Source organism: Passer domesticus, chromosome 24 (assembly GCF_036417665.1).
Source record: "Passer domesticus isolate bPasDom1 chromosome 24, bPasDom1.hap1, whole genome shotgun sequence".
Classification (NCBI taxonomy): Eukaryota; Metazoa; Chordata; class Aves; order Passeriformes; family Passeridae; genus Passer; species Passer domesticus.
In genome coordinates, this window is record NC_087497.1 from 2619738 (window position 1) to 2636554 (window position 16817).

At 53.4% G+C, this 16817-nt stretch overlaps 1 protein-coding gene across 7 annotated transcripts in view; it reads left to right on the forward strand.

Annotated features, from left to right (window-relative positions):
• SCMH1 (Scm polycomb group protein homolog 1) overlaps window positions 1–16291 on the forward strand; it is a 61932-nt gene extending 45641 nt beyond the window's left edge. For 4 of the 7 annotated variants that reach the window (XM_064398661.1, XM_064398664.1, XM_064398658.1 and 1 more), the window contains 4 exons: window positions 5120–5251; window positions 10645–10848; window positions 11834–11976; window positions 14619–16291. In XM_064398661.1, coding sequence (XP_064254731.1) covers window positions 5120–5251; window positions 10645–10848; window positions 11834–11976; window positions 14619–14744 — 605 coding nt within the window. In that variant the 3' untranslated portion in view covers window positions 14745–16291. The remainder of the gene's footprint in view (window positions 1–5119; window positions 5252–10644; window positions 10849–11833; window positions 11977–14618) is intronic. The other 3 variants (XM_064398662.1, XM_064398660.1, XM_064398663.1) reach the window with 3 other exon arrangements.
• Window positions 16292–16817: the final 526 nt, after the last annotated feature.

The following is a 16817-nucleotide window of genomic DNA, read 5'->3' on the forward strand; positions in this document are numbered from 1 at the left end:
GGATCAAAGCTGTCTGCACCCTCTTAGGTGGTTGACAAGTGCTGATCTCCACTCCTGTCTTGCTTCCCCTTCTAGTCAGCAAATAGCTGTTGTGTTGTTTGAGGTCTTTCCAGAGTTAATCCTTTGCATAATTCTGGTTCTGGCAAGAAAAGCAAAAGTTGTGTGAATGTAAAAGGATGGGCACTTAGGAAGAACTGTTTAAGGAGAAGTTACTAAGCATGAGGTGTAGGAGCAACAGCCAAATGCCACAGTGCTTCCATTCATTGCACCTGACAAAGCACCTTAGGCAGAGCCTAGAGAGCAAGAGGATCTTCCCGTCCTCTGCTTCCTCCTGGCTGGAGCCAGCAGAGCCAGGAGCTGAGGAGCTGTAGGATGTGCAAGGACAGGAGCAGCATGACTGGGACTGGAGGCATTCCCCTGAGGAGCCCTCAAATAGAAGAAATCCCCATGTTTCAGTGTGGAGGTACCCTGTCATCATGAGAGAGAGCATGAGGGAGGGAAAGCACCCAGCTCTGGGCATGGATGAGCTCACACAAAGAGTTTCCAGCCTCCAGGAGAGGTCAGTGATGGCTGTGCCAGGAGTTGGGCATCTGGGCAGAGTGGAAAAGTATAAATCAGAATTCAGGGAAACTCGGGCAGAGCACCAGGTCTGACGCAATGTTGTGATCTGTCCATCCTGAACTCTTGATTCAGAGTGTTTGCAGCACTTAAAGAAAAATTAACCCCAGTGAGAGGTGTGACAGCACCTAGTCCTGCAGTTCATCCTGATGTCTGAGCTTCTTGGGCTCCTGCTCATGTAACACCTTTCTCAGGCACCTGAAAGAAGGTGCTAATCCACACATTACAGTGCTTCTCCTGAGGGCAGGGAAACAGTGCTGGTGATTTTGGGAAGTTTGAGCTGGTCATGGAGGAAAGAGGGTGGAGTTGTACATCCTTCAGTCACACCAGATGTCAGGGCTGCTGTGGTCTCACCTTCAGCTCTTCATGTCCTGCCTTGTTTCCTCTCCAGTACAGGAATATGTTGTATGGGGCTGGTTCTTCCAGTAAAGGGCCACTGGTTGGGACTGGGAGCTGGTCTGAGTGCCCAGAGCAAAGTGGCTTTGCAGGAGCACCCCTGTGGGTGCCATGGGGAATTGGGCTGTGTGCTTGGGGCAGAGGGAGGGTCTGCAGTGTCCCTCAGGTCAGCAGTGTCCTGCCATTCTGCCTTACTGAGACAGTAAGGAGGAGCAGGCTGAGTTGTGCATCAGGAACAGCCCTTTACAGGGAACTGGGAGCTGAGTGCTGTTCACAGCACCATGAACATGATGTGACCTGGGGCTGTCTGAAAACACAGGACTGGAGGGACCTTCTGGGCCACAGAGCGCTGGCTCCTGCTGCTGCAGCACCACAGCAGATGGAGTTTCTTGGATTAACTCTGGAGTTGTGGATTTTGCTTTTCCACTGAGGCTGCTCCAGGGTTTTATGGTGATATTTTAGAAACTATGTTGAAATTTCCGGCCCTAATTTATTCTTGGGCAACTTGGTGTCTGTGTCTCCTGGTCTTAATATTGTCTTTTAGTTAAACTTGGTTCTCTTTCTTCTGGAAGTAGTTGCAGAGCACTTGTAGCCCTCAGAGGAGTTCATCACTGCTTTTTACTCTCCTCAGACAGTGTTTGTTTGACTTAAACTTCATGGGGTGGCCAGAGTGCCACCCAGCACTCTGGAGAGGAGCTCATCGGGTCCTGGTGCCACGGCAGTGGCACCACCATGGTCACAAGAAATGTCTCTGCAGTCACTTTGAGTCACTGTGTCTGTAACAGGTGGTGATCAGCCTGTCCTGGTCACTTCACCATTCTTCTCATCCACTGTTGTCACCTGCAGGTCACATGGGACAGTGCCTCAAGTGCACATCTGGATTTAGCTGCTGGATTTAGCTCCTTCCTGGTTCTTGGTTCTATATATTTGTATATCCTTCCTGCCTGATTTTAAATGCTGCTTTGTCTGACCTGACACAGGAAGACATCAGCAGATTTCATTGGTAAATCTCTCAACTTTTGAGAGTTTATTGCAGTTATTAAATGACCCTGGGCTCAAGGGTGGTCCTCAGGCAGATTCACTGGCAGTTGCTCCCAATCTTGTGTTCCTTCTGTGTGCTGCCAACAGCTTTACCTCTCATACCAGATTTCTGTGCATAGAGCAAGGCTCCTGGTAATTCATGTTCTGTCTCAGCTGGTGGCTCTCTGTGTGTAACATCTTGCTGAATTCCAGGTGTATGAGGTTGATTTCTCTTCCCTCATGTGATAGATCAGGATTTCCCATCACAGGGAGGCTGTTGGGTTGGCCTCCTCTGATGAACACCTCCTATAGAATGTGCCCTGTGTATTTCCTGCCCTTTCCTTCAGAGCCTGCCACAAGCCTTGTGCTGCTGCTGAGGTTGGACACAGGCATTTTATTGTAAAAATCATTTTTCCAGCTTTTTTTTTTTCAAATACTGGCACCACATTTCAAGTGACTCTCAGTAATGCAGTGCTGAGTTCTGTTAGAATTTACTGCAGCAGACCCAGAGTTTCAGGTGCACTGTCATTCTTGGCTTCCTCTGCACCCTTAAGTCTCCAGTGTGAGGACATTCAGTTGTCTGACTTGGTGGTCAGTGGTGGATATTTTGGTTCCTGTCCTGTTTCTTTTATCCTTAGAGCCTTGCCCCCAGTGCTCAGCATGGCTGCAGCTGGAAGTGAATGGTCTGGGTTGGAAGAGAGCTTAAAGCTCATCTCATTCCACTCCCTGCCAGGGCAGGGACACCGTCCACTGTCCCAGGTGGCCCCAGGCCCCATCCAGCCTGGCCTTGGGCACTGCCAGGGATCCAGGGGCAGCCACAGCTTCTCTGGGCCAGGGCCTCCCCACCCTCAGGGGAGACTTTTCTTCCATAAATCCAGTCTAAATGTACCATCTCTCAGCATGCAAGTGTACTGAGTGCAGGTGATGTCACAGATGCATCAACACCTGAGCCAGGTGTGTGGGTGTGCTCTGCAGCCAGGGAGGAGGTGCCAGTGCAGTCAGTGCCAGGTGCATTGTCCTAAAGCAGAAGCCCTGGGTGGGCTGACAGGATGAGGTGAGTGACTGTCACTGCTCATGAAGGTGTCCATGCTGAAACACAGGCTCATTTTTGCCTTTGCACTGTTTCAAAACACAGAATGAGTTAAAAACCTCCCTTCATCCTTGCACTCCCCATCCTGAGGTGCACAGCCCCATGATGGGCAGGGCCTTTTTATCCAAGGAAATTATCTGCTTGTTCTCAGCATCCTTCTCAAAGTGAGCATTTATCCACTGAGATTTGAGGTCCTTCCCTCTCAGATTATTTCCTCTTTGATGATACACATTCATGAGGTTTATGTCATTTTTGGACTGAAGACATTTTCCTTTTATTCCTGATAATCTGAGTACAGCTCTGTGTGTTACCCCATTTCTTTATTATCTTAAAACTTGTCCTTTAAAAACAATTCTATTTTTGGTTTTTCCTCTCATTAATTTACACCAACCTCACTTCTGATTCCTAGGATTAACTTCTATAACCTGACCTGCTGTGTTTGCATTACTTTTAACATCAACCACTTAAAAAAAAAAAAAGCCCAAACCAAAACCTGATGAAAAAACCTTTGTAAAGCATCACCTTGTGTTGTGGTTCTGTGGCTGTTGGGTGAAGGTTGTGCAGTTGGACACAGGGCTGTCCAGAGACATTACCAAGAACTTGTGTTCCCTCTCTGTGCAGTGAGTGTTACAGGGATTTGTGCTGAGGGTGGAATTTGTTTTTCTGGCAATGTCACAGTGATTTTTGGTGATACTCTTATGGAGTCTCAGGGCCTCAGTGCGAGCAGCTCTTTCATTTCCCTGAAGGATATTGATTGAACAGGTACCTTCTCTACCTTTGTGTTTCTCCTTAATCAACTCAGCCGTGCCCATCTGGTGCTTCCCCCGCCTGTCCCTCCGTTTGCTGGCATTCTGCATCTCCCTTGGTGTCACTCCCCGCCGTACCTGTGTCCCCTCCCGCCCTGTGCCAGCTGTCAGGGCTGCTCTGGGCTGCTGGTGGCTCCTGGCACTTGTGCAGGAGCATTTCACCCCTGTGTGCCCACCCCAGGAGCGCTGCGAGCTCTCACGTGTCACCCGTGCTCAGGGTGGCTGCAGGGTGTGTGGGACAGCAGGAGGTCACCTCAGCTGGGACAGGTCTGCCCCCCTGTGTCACTTACCTGGCTGCTGTCCCATCAGTGTCAGTGCTTCCATTCCTTGTCCATCCACCCGTGTGTGCAGAGGTGTCCCAGCCCATCCCAGTGTCCTGTCTGCTGTGCAGGATGTGGAGAGTCCCATCCTTGGGATGAGTTTGGAGAGGAGCAGCAGTGGCAGTGCCTGGGGGCTCCATGGAGGGGGGGATTGAAAATGGGAGCAGGATTTAATCCAGCACTGGGTATGGCACAGAGGGGTTGCAAATCATCCAAGGCTTGTCTGCCTGTTGTCCAAGAGTTACATGGATCTGACATGTGGTGACAGCGGGATCAGCAGGAATTGTGTGGGATGAGCCATGAGGAGAAATGGAATTAAGTCAATTAGAGGTGCTATTTGGGTGAAATGTGGCAAAACATGGCTAAGATTCTTTGTTAGTTTTCTCACCACCCTTTTTCTCTGGTAAAACCTGCAAACTCTGTCTGTTGAGCCCTGCCAGATGTGCTGGATTGCAGCTTGAACAGGTGGTGGGTGCCCAGGCTGGAGATGCACACAGGGCTCAGGGGACTCTGTCAAGACTGCATTTCCCAGGACATCTCCACTCCTAAAGAAATCCCCATGTTTCAGTACCCTGTCATCATGAGAGAGAGCAGAACCTGAGTGAGAGGGAAAGCACCCAGCTCTGGGCATGGATGAGCTCACACAAAGAGTTTCCAGCCTCCAGGAGAGGTCAGTGCCAAGAGCTGGGCTGCTGGGCAGAGTGGAAAAGTATAAATCAGAATTCAGGGAAACTCAGGCAGAGCACCAGATCTGACACGATGCTGAGACCTGCCCATCCTGAACTCTGATTCAGAGTGTTTACAGCACTCAAAGAAAAATTAACCCCAGTCAGAGGTGTGACTAAAGAGGGCTTGTTCTCTTTTCCTAGACAGAAGCAGTTCCTTAGACGGCTCTCTGCAGGGACCAGGCCGGGGTACAAAGCGCTTTTCCCAAGATCCCCCTCCATACAGTGCTCCTCTCTCCCCCAAGTTACCAAAGAATGACCGTCACCCTTTGGAAGGTGAGCACAGCGTGTCTCTTCCCAAAGCTGGCTGTTCCTGGCTGCTGCAGGCTCACACGTGCCGTGCCAATCCGAGCCGTGGCTTCAGGGAGCTGCTCGCTCGTCCCTGGCATGGGTTGTGCTTGGTATTGCAGAGGGGAGTGGATGAGCTGCTCTGTGGTGAGCCAGGTTCCCCACACAGATGTGGCAGGCGTGTGGAATGCAGCAGGATTTCCTTCTAACCCTGACAGGCATCATCTCACAGTGTATAATCTGGTTTAGCTTCCCTCGCTGTGCATGGGATTAACAGTGCTCAAACTGCCCAGCTGCCTCAGTCAGTCTGCCCCTGGATTTGTGGGGTTTTCCCTGAGGGTTTGCTGCAGCCTGTTGTACAGATGCTGATGTGCAGCTGTACCCCAGGAACTTGCTGCCCTTTCCCAGGATCTCATCTTGTCCCTCACAGGCCTCCCTAAAACAGCTGGGGGGTGTCACTGGCTCCAGCAGCTCAGCCACACCATTCCCATCCCACACTGCTGGGATGCAAGTCAGCAGCAGAATTCATCTTCCCATGAAGAGGCAAAGTTTGCCCAGTTCATTTTATCACAAACTCAGTTATTTTAGCTGTGGGATCCATAGGTGACCCTTGCATGCACAAGTGGGAGATTTCCAGAAGATCCAGGTAGCTGGAGGACTCCCTGAACTGAATAATCTTCAATAAATACACTCCCACTTTGTTCTGAACTGCAAACCCTTCATAATGAAGACTGAAGATTTAATCTTACTGAGGCTTTTAATTAATGAATGATGAAATCTGCCCGCGCATTACTCACAATTCTTTGTGACAGAAATCCCTGAAAAATTGCTGGAGACTCCTGGGCAGGCTCCCAGTTCAGTGGCTTCATGCTCTGGTGCTGTCCCTTTAGAATCCCATTTTCTCTGGTTTTGTTGGGGTTGCTTTTCCCAGGTGTGGGTGCCCAGCCTGGCACCACTGTGGGTGATTTTGGTCTGTGTCCATCACTGTGTCCTGTGCTCTGCAGAATCACTGACCCTGCCTCTAACACAGCTCTGAACTTGCCCAGAGCAGCTTGGCTGCCCCATCTCTGGAGGTTTCCAAGGCCAGACTGGACAGGGCTTGGAAACCTGGGACAGTGGAAGGTGTCCCTGCCATGGCAGGGGGTGGCACTGGATGGGCTTTAAGGTCCTTCCCAACCCAAACCATTCCATGGTTCTCTGCTGGACACTTTCTAGTGGCCTCATTATCTGCAGCGATTAAAACTGTACATTTTACAGAGGTGGTGTGTGACAGTGCCTCATCTATTCCAGCATGCTGACAGGTCAAAAACTGTTCCCAGAGGCCCCTTCTGTTCTTCACCTCCAAATGGGTGCTGGTCTCTGTGATTCCCCTCTCATGCATCAGCCACTGCATTTGGGTAACTGCTGGCACAGCCCAGCCCCTCCTCTCCCCCAGCAGGTGGGACATACAGTGCTCAGCCTGTTCCTGAAGAGCTGGATTGCTCCAGAGGTTCAGATGCCTTGGTTGGGTGGTGAATATTGCCCACTGTGTATTGTCAGTGAAGAGAGAAGGCTTCCATAATGGGTAATTCCAAGGAGGAGCCTTCATTAGGTTTCCACAAGATTGATTCTTAGTGTGCTTCAAAGTCTGTTCAGTTATCCCTTGGCCTTGGAGTGGGTTGTGCCATCGGGATGCCAGAATTCTGAAACCTCTTCCAGAAAACCTCAGACAAGTGGGCAGGAAGTGTGTCTGCATGTGAGGGGTGATCCTGCCAGCAGCAGCTTGGTCTGGTTCTGTTCTTCATCCAAGCAGGGAGCAATGAGGTGCAGTTTCAAAATTCCATCTAGAAATTCATTCTTATCCCACAGCTAAAAGCTGTAATGAATACATCCTCCTCCACCATGAAATTGAGGTTGAGGCAGGAATATTTGCATTTCAGAGGATGTATTTTAAGAATATACACCTGAAATACTCAGATATTGAGTATTTCTTGAGCAAGGTACATCTTCTCATGGGAATGAACTCTGTCTCAGACAGCAGCTCCTGAGCACATCCCAGTTTGCTGTATGGAAGGCTGTGAGCAGCAGTGGGACATCTCCATTCACTCTGCATTTGGCAAGAAGCAGAGACACGAGGAAGGGATCTCACATATTACATTGTTTTTCCTCTTGCATCCAGTGGTGTTTGTGTGGCTTTTTGCTGAAACACTGCAGTCCCAGCACAGTGGGGACCTGCCTTCACAGCCCATCACTTGCTGGAAGCAGTGGGTGTTCAGGAGTAGTGCAAATCACATTTGTGCTTGTGGCCAAACTCCCGTGTTTTAGCAGTAAAACGACACTGTTGAGTCTATAGCACTATTTGTTTAATTAAACTTTAATTATCTGCTCCCTGCCTCTCCGCCACTAATTGTGGCATGTTTCCCCACAATGTGCCAACTGCCAGCCTTTAGTTAAATCTAACAGTTTGTGTAAGGAATTCTGCCTAAGGATCAGGCACCTCCTCCTCCCACTCTGGTTATCAAGGGTGAAGGATCCTGTATCTTGCCTGAGTGCAGTTGTGCCCTGCCACTTGCAGGAGTATCTTGTCTACAGGTGGTTCCCAGGGGCAGCAATCATTCCCCTCTTGCCTCATCTCTTTTTCCCTTCCCTGGAGGTATCATTCATTGAGCAGGTCCCTGTGTGCTTGTATTTTTAGGAAAACCCTCCCTCCCTCCTGCACTGAGCCTGCCACAAAGCCCCCAGCTCTGCTGCAGAGTTACAGCCCAGCCAGGCACTCCTCTGTGCAGGTAGAGGGAACCTGGGGATCACTGTGTGCCTTCAGTTTTAGCTCCTGGGCAAAAAAACATCGTGCCCCCAGGGCTTCACCCATGGCCCTGGGTGTGTGATCACCAACGTGTGAGAGCAGGATCACGTATTTGCAGAATGCATCACAGCACATTCCTGTCATGACAGTGTTCATTGTTGAGTGAATAATTTCTGAGGGTGAATTCTGGATCCTCAGCCTTGCAGTGATAGGAATCTGTGCACGTGCTCTCCCAGACTGGGCCCTGGAATTCCTTCTGCTGACACCAGTCCCTGCTGTGAGAGCTCTGGGGGTTTTGGGAGCACTCAAACGTGTGTTTGCATGACCCAGCACATCTGGGTGAGTGTCCCAGGACTTCCTGGCAAGCTGAAGCTCTCTGTCACCCCAGAAGGTGCTGGGATTCCTTGGAGGGCTGAGATGCACAGCTTGGACCTGTTCCTATGCCCACAGCCACTGTGCTGTGACTGCTCAGAGGGCTGTGCCCACTGAGCCCTCTCCTGCCTCTGTCCTTCCCTGGCAGTCAGCACCCTTCCCCAGATGTTGAATGGGAAGTGTTTTGGGGTTTAAACAGAACTGTCCTGTTGAACAGGACGCCAAATGTAGTTGCTTGGAAGCAGTTGCAGTGGAAACCCAGTGGTGTAAGTGACACCCACAGGAGGGTCTGGCTGGGCAGGGGATCTCCACCAGGCCAGGCCAGGGCAGGGCAGCCAGCTCTGGTTTGCATCCAGTCTGGGGCTGAAATGCAATGGTGGCAGTGCAGGAGGGGTTTGAAGTTATTCAGGAATAGCCATGAGCCAGCAAACCATTTTTTATGTATCCAGAGCAGGTGAGAACACACCTGTCCATGCAGGAAGAGAGTGACAAGTGGGCCAGCACAGGTCACCAGGGGTAGCAGTCCCCACCAGCAGTTTGTACATGAGATTTTAAGGCTGTGCTGCTGTTTCTGGGCACATCCCAGAGACCTAAAAGCAAACAAAGGCAGCAGTGCCTCAAGTGCAGAGTGGCAAAGCCCTGGGGTGGGATCAGCAGTTACCCAGTGACAGCCCCACACCAGGCAGGCCAACAGCCAGACAAGGGTGTTCCCACTTCATGTCCTTACAGCAAAGCCCTGGCAGGTCAGGGCCAGCTGAACTGGCCTCTGGAGCTCTGCTCAAACACAGGCAGCAGGACACGAGACCAGAGGATCCCAGTAGTGCCACAGTTCACAGAAAGCAGAGCAGATCAGGTGTAGCAGCCAGGAGAGGCTGCCCCAGTCAGTGGTGCCCAACATCTGCAGCACTTGGGAACCACTTCAGGCTCTGGCAAGGAGCACTTGCCTTCACTGGAGCATGGCAGCATCAGCTTAGCAGGGAATTCAGGAAAACCTCAGCAGCTTCTGGGTCTCACAGGCTGCAGATCCTGCACCCTCACCATGATCCCAGTCAGCACAGCAGTGCTGTGCTGGCTTTCACCTGCTGCTCCTGTAGTCTGGAAGTGCCAGGGAAGAAACCCAGGGCCCGGCCAGTGCTCAGGCTTCCTCAGCCTGGTCAGCTGCTGTGGTGTTCAGGTGGCAGCAGCTCGGGGCTGTGAGCTGCCCTCAGGGCCCCTGAGGTTCTGGTGGAGGAGCTGCAGCTCCCAGCCACGTTTAATTAAACTTTAATTATCTGCACAGGCAATGCCCCTCGCTGTGGGGCTGCTTCCCTCCTTGCAGTGTTTCACCATAAAGAGCACAGGTATTTGAGGGTGGCTCATGAGGCACAGGGACCACCTGGGCTGAGACTCAGTTGTGCCATAGTAAGAGCTGCAGGGGTGGCCCTGCAGTGGAGCTGTCACAGTGTAAGAGCAGAGGCAGATCTTGCTGCAATGCAACCTGTCACCCCGGACAGTCTCCTCAGCCCCTCCGTCCCAGTAGTGCCACAGACAGCTGCAAATTCACTGCATTTCTGCAGAAATGAGGAAGCCACCATTGCTCTGATACCTGCCTAGGGAGGGTATTAGAGGCCCAGGCCCTCCTGTGCATGTCCCAGTACAGGGAGTTGGCCTCCAATGTGGTTAGGCTGGAAAAGGGCCCAGCAGGAGCCCAGGAGGAATGAGCAGCTCATCACCAGCATGTTGCCTTTGGGGCCAGAGGAGCAGCACGGTGTGGGAGCATTGCCTGGCCCTGATGGCACAGCTCCCTCCTGCTCTGCATGTGTCTGCCACCCCCATGCCAAGCAGCAGGGCTGTGCCCTTGCACGCTGATGCTGAGGGTGTGCAGTGTGTGACCCCTCGGGGAGCATCCCCTCCCCTTCCTGCTCAGGCCTGTCTGTGAGTCCTGTGGCATCCAGAGGGGACAGCCCTGCCCTTCCCCACGCTGCCCTTGGCCACAGAGGGGCCCGGGGCAGTCAGGGCTGGTGATGGCATGACCAGAGTAGCTGAAAAAAGGAGCTGCTGCTGCAGTCTGGGACCATTGTCACCGCACTGGTTGGACTGGCACTGGCAGCTGGTGAATGCCAGGGCTGTGGCAGGGCCTGGTTTGATCCCTGTGCTGGGACCAGGGGCTGGAGCCAGCGAGCTCTGCCCGCAGGGGAGCTGGGGCCGTGGCGTTCGGGTGCACTAACTGCAGCTTGGTGCATTCCAGGTGAAACCTTTGTCCTGGGAGATGGCCTCCCAGGGCCCTTAGAGCCTCGCCTGGACCCCATGGACTCTGCCTTGAACTCTGTCAATTCATCCAGCCACAGCAGGAGCTCCAGAGACTTTCGCCTGCCAGGATACAGGCACCTGCACCAGCCCTCTAGCCTCAGCCAGGGCAGCACCTCTGCCCTGCGCAGGCTTAGCTCTGGGGGTAAGAGCTCAGACAGACAGCCCTGCAGCTGTGAGTTGGGCAGTGAAGGGCTGGTTAACTCCAGTCACACCTTTCTGGCTTCAGCAAGTACCAGAGGCTGGGCTGTGCACAGCCAGCCAAGTCTGCCAGGTGTGGTGGCACCTGGCAGGTGGCAGTGTGGACAGGTGACATTTCCCTTTGGCTGGTGACTGGGTGGAGCTGGAGGTCAGTGGGGAGAAAGGAACAGGCAGGAGCTGAACTGCGTCCAAGTGATAAATGGGTGTCTGAGTCCAGAGGGATGGAGTGGGAATGGCTGGGGAGTCACAAGTTGCCTGGTGGGGCTGGGAGGATGGGCAGATGCATGAGTGGCACTTGTCTGTATGGGGGAAGAGGGGCAGGAGAGCTGAGCTGCTCATTGCAGCATGTGGGGTTGCAAATAGTGTCATTTTACGTGCATGGCATCAGTGAAAGCCTCTGAAAAGCTCAGGCTGTTGGTGCCTCCCCCACACATTTCCAGGCAGAGCTGAGACAAGGGGCTGGGAGCAGGACTTGTGCCAGCTCAGCCTGTGCTTTTGGACATGGGAGGTCACCTGTGGGTTCAGTCCATCAGAAGATGCAGCCAGTGAAAACATAAACCAGCTTTGTCGTGTTAAATGTGCTAAAGGGGTTGGGAGGGGAGGAGGAACCGTGCATGGGGAGGTGTGGGAATGGCAGGGGGGTTCTGCTGAGGTGGAAGTGTCTGCCCATGGACAGGGAGGAGTGGGAGGTGGGGCCAAACAGGGAGTGGGGCTTGAGAGGCGGGACAAGGCTCAGTATAGAAGGCTGCCCTGAAAAGTCAGGCCTGAGGAGAGGGAATAAGGCTGGGGTGGCAGACCTGTGCCTCAGGAGTCTGGAGCATGCCTGGGACGTGGCCCTTGCTGTGTCTCTGCCCTGCTGTGGGAGAGGAGCTGAGTGGTGGACGGGGGGAGTGCCAGGGAGCCCCAGTGACAGTGTCTGCCTTCCCCAGGCTCCGACAGGTACCTGGGCTCCCGGGACAGCTCCCGCCTCGGCAGCCGTGACCCCTCCTCCTGGACGGTGGAGGAGGTGATGCAGTTCATCCGGGAGTCAGACCCGCAGCTGGGCCCCCACGCTGACCTCTTCCGAAAGCACGTGAGTGCCACGGCTCCTGGGGGTGTCTGGGGGGTGGTGCAGCTGGGAGGGGGCAAATCCCACAAACAATATCCACGAGTCAGAACGGCAGCACTTCAGACCAGGTGTGTGGGGTCCCAGTTGTGGGTTTCTCTGGGTCCGGATTGAAGGCACTTCAGACAGTAGTTCATGTTGGGACTCAGGTGTTTATTATTTCTTATCAGTAAAACAGTCTCACTACTGTGAGTTCAGCAGCTTTTCATTAGAAGGCACAAAATGGCCAACAATCTCTTGTTACAAGGTCTTTTAAGACTAAACTATCCAATTAAGAACTGACACCTAGATTATTTTCCCTTTTAACCCAATAACTGATCCCAAAGAGCCTGCAAGCCAGCCTTTTCTGCCCAATTACAAAATGCCACCCAAACTCATGAAGAAGGAGGAAGAAGAAGCATGAAGAAGAAACCCAGGACAACACCCTGTGCCCTCCATCTTGCTTCCATCCACAACACACTAAAAATCCCAAAATCTAAATTTCTCACCAAGTGATCCACCTACACTACTCTCTATAATCTGTTTCACACTTTTGTGGACTCTAGTCTATCCTGAAGTTTAGGAAAGTTTCTCCATGAATGAGGGTCAAAGTCAGTGCTCCCCAGAAGTCCCAAAGTCAGAGCACCCCAGAGCACACAGGGAAATATTCCTGGTGCCCTGGGTTTCCACACAGATGGAGTTTTGTGCTTAATAAAAAGATTCTCATAAATCCTGCTCATGCCCTGTCCAGGCTTGGATCCTCCTCAGAACCCCTTGGGGGCAGCCTGGGTGCATACAGAGCCTCTGCAGTGAGTCCCAGTGCTGAAAACACAAACTCTGCTCCTCCTGGAGTCTAATACTCACCTCGTGGCAAATTTCTCCTGGCAAGAAACACATTCCAAGTGGGATTCACAGAGTGCATTGCTGCTCAGCTCCTGTAACAGGGAATCTCCTGAGCTCTGGTCCCTGTGCACATCTGTAAGTGTGAAACAGCTGCAGACACAGCGTGGAGTTTGTAGCATTCCACCTTCAAGAGAGGTTTGGCAGCTGCGTGTCCTGAGCCCTGCAGGAGCTGTGTTCCCTCTGCCTTGTGATAAAGTCCATGTTCTGGGGGTGCTCATGAAGAGCAAACACCCAGCACTGTGTCCTGCTCTGGGCTGGGCTGACCCAACACTTCTTTATTTAATTTGTTCTATTTTAGAAATACCAGTAATTGAGAAATGTTTGTTTTAATTATGAAAAGCTGGCAAGGGACAGAAGTGCCCTGGATTGTCAGTCCTGAGGAGAACTCTGCTTTTGTCTGTGGAAGGGAAAAACAGATCAAACCTGGCACTGGAGATCCTTGGAGATCTCACCAACCTGAAAGCAACTGAGCATTGACACAGGACAGGATTTTCTGTTGCTTGGGGTTGTAACTTCTATTTTTCACTTAAAAGCCAATTAACATTTTCTTCATGGAAAACTGTCCAGTGCAAAGCTCTGGACCCAGCCTGGACTGGGGCATGGACAGGAGTGCTGCAAGGGACTGGGAGACTTCCACTTGCAAATGCCAGGCACAAAGCTGTTTCCTGGTTATTCTAAGCTCCATGATCCATCCCCTCCTTAGGCTCAGGAGGGACACATCTGGCTCTGCTGTGAAGCAGCAGATGCTTTGAAAGCTGCTGTGTTGGAATGAGCCCCAGTGGGGATGGGGAGCTCCACCACTGGGAATGTGCTGTGAAGCTCCAGAAATAGAACCACAGAACCATTCAGGTTGGAAAAGCCCTCTGAGGTGATACAGTTCAACATTGCCCCAGCACTGCCAAGGCCACCACTGAACCATTTTCCTGAGTGCCACATCCACATGTTTTTTTTAACACTTCAGGGATGGTGATTTCAGCCTGTGCCAGTGCCTAACCACTCTTTCAGGGAAGAAAATGTTTCCTAATATCCAGTCACAGAGCACAGGCTCTTTGGGCTTCAGGATCTGTTCCCTCACCTCCATCTCCAGCCATGGCTTCAGGGCTGTGTGTCACAGCAGAGCTGTCACCATCAACACATCCTCTGCCAGATTTCTCCTGCCCTGGAGTGAGCCATGGCTCCCCTGCATTGTCACTGCCTCTGTCATTCCCCTGGCAGGGAAACCTCCCTTTGCCTTCCTCCCCTCCCTTCAGGATGTGCCGACCCTCTGGAAACAGCTCCTGGGTGTTGATCACCCAGCAGAATTCCCATCACACACATGGGCCCAGGGCTGCAGCAGGGTGGGTGTGGGGCTGTCTGTGCTGTTCCTACTGGGGTCTCCATGCTGGGACGTCCCTACTGGGATGTCCATACTGGAATGTCCATGCTGGGGTCTCCATACTGGGATGTCCATACTGGAGTCTCCATACTGGGATGTCCCTACTGGGATGTCCATACTGGGGTCTCCATGCTGGGATGTCCTTACTGGGATGTCCATACTGGGATGCCCTTCTGGAATGTCCCTCTGGGATGTCCATACTGGGGTCTCCATGCTGGGATGTCCCTCTGGGATGCTGCTGAGCAGGGCTCTCTGAGCCAGCCCTGCTGGTGCATTTTGGGCCCGGCCTGGCCCAGGCAGGGCTGGGGCTCCCAGGTCAGCCCATCCCAAGCACTGTGGTTGGTCCCTGCAGGAGATCGACGGCAAAGCCCTGCTCTTGCTGCGGAGCGACATGATGATGAAGTACATGGGGCTGAAGCTGGGGCCGGCCCTGAAGCTCACTTACCACATCGACAAGCTAAAGCAAGGCAAGTTCTGAGAGGACTGGTGGCAGGACGGACCCCGGCAGCTCCGCTCGCGGCGCCCCTCCCGCGCTCACCGGCACCGGTTCGCATGCACACACCCCTCCATGGACACCGCCGGGCCTCGGCCCCGCCGCCCCGCAGGAGCCCGGCACGGCCCGGCTTGCACCAGACTCGAGCTGTGGGCGCTGGAAGCGGAGGGTCCCTTCCCTGCTGCCCAGCCTGCACTTCTCCGTGAGCTCCTGGGATGGAGCAGCTCCAGGCAGCGCCCCCGGGCACCGGGTGTTGGCTCAGCCTGGCCCTGAGCCTGCCCAGCCTCCAGGGGCTCGGTGCCCGCAGCCTGCCCTCAGCCCTGGCACCACAGTGAGCTCAGAGCCGTGACAGCCAGCCCTGGCTCCAAACGGGGAGCCCATCCATCCTGCCCCCAGTGCTGACCTGGCTTCAGCTGGGCACAGCGGGCTGGGGCCCTTCACATCCATTCCAGACTGGGGAGGCCGTGTGGGAGCGTGGAGAGAGCTGAGAGCAGGGCTGGGCCTGGCGTGCCCCTGGGCTGGTGTTGGAGGCTGCCTGGATGCTGCAGGACTCAGCTGATCCTTCTCGCCTTTTTTTAATTTTCTTTTTAATTTGGAATTCTTTTTTTTTTTTTTTTTTAACTAAGGAATTGTCTGTTTCAAACGATGAGATGATTTTTCTACCTGTGTTGAACTCGCAGCTCTTGGTGGTTTTTAGCCAGAGCTGCTAAGGTTTGTCTTCCCAGGGGCACTCCTGCTCCTCTAGAGTTTTGGTATGTCCCAGCTCAGCGTGTGTGAGGGTTTTGGGTCTGGCCAGAGCATCCCAGGGTGGGGGCCTGTCCCGGCATCGCCCCTCCTCTGGGGCTTTCCCCTCCCCAAGGCACCTGTTGGTCTCAGGCAGTATAATGTATTTATTTTTGATGGCACTTGAGTGCTTCCCGTGGTCCCAGCCATGTTTCTGCAGCTGCACGAGGAGTGTCAGAGTGGAGCCAGCAGCTGTGCCAGTGCAGTGTCCCCTGGACAGCAGCTCAGGGCTGCCCGGACCCCAGAGCATCACTGGCACCAGCCTGGCCTGGGCTGGGACAGGGCTGGCAGGACAGGGCTGATGGGGCCAGCACGGGCTGTCCCCAGTGTGTGCCACACACACACACACACACCTCAGCAGCTTCCCTGCAGTGACCAAAGGGCTGGGACGGAATCTCCACTCCAAGCACTTCCTTCTCCTGTCCACAGCTCACCCTCCCTGCAGCCTCGAGGGCCTGGCCAGCAGCAGGACAGGCCCCTGTGGTGACCAACCCTCCAGGCTCTTGCACTGAGTCAGGTTTACCCCTAAGGGGCAAAGTTGCAAAAAAAAAAAAAAAAAAAAAAAGAAAGAAAAAATAGCCCAAACCCTAAAGTAATAAAAAGGCAAAATGGCTTTTTGTCCTGCAGCGGGGCTGGAGCTCTGGCTGCTCACGGGGCCCTCGGTGTGACCCGGCCCCGGCGGGGTCAGCCGTGCTTTCCTCTGCACTTATTTTACTTGATTTGTTTATAAATAAAAGGATACCAAGTTCCTCCCCGCGGTTTGTGCACTGATGGCAGCACTGGGCTGAGCCCCGGGCAGGGAGGGACAGCAGGGCCAGGGTGGGGCTGGGGGTTGATTTGTGAGCCAGCAAAGCACATCGTGTCCTCCCTGAGCCCACCAGCCCTGGAGGTGCTCCCAGGACTTGTCCCAGCAGAGCTGCTCCTGAACCCAGAGGCAGGGCTGAGGCTGCTCTGGGGACAGCAGAGTGGCAGCAGTGACAGCCCCACATCACAGGGACACAGCTCTGTCCTGCACCGGGCAAGAAACACTCCCAGCTGTGGAGGAGGGGGGGACAAACCCTCCTGGGGCAGCTCAAAGCCACTGGAAAGCTTTTTCTGCCCTGCAAAGCCTGCAGGCTCAGCCCAGGCTGCCCAGCTTCCTCCAGGGCTGGAAGGAAGCTCAGTAACTTCAGACTTTGGAGCTCCACATCTAACTCCAGTTTGAATACAGCTCACAAGTGTTTGCTTAGAGGGGATTCATTCAAGATTGGGCAGTTTTGTGCTTCAATCCTTTCC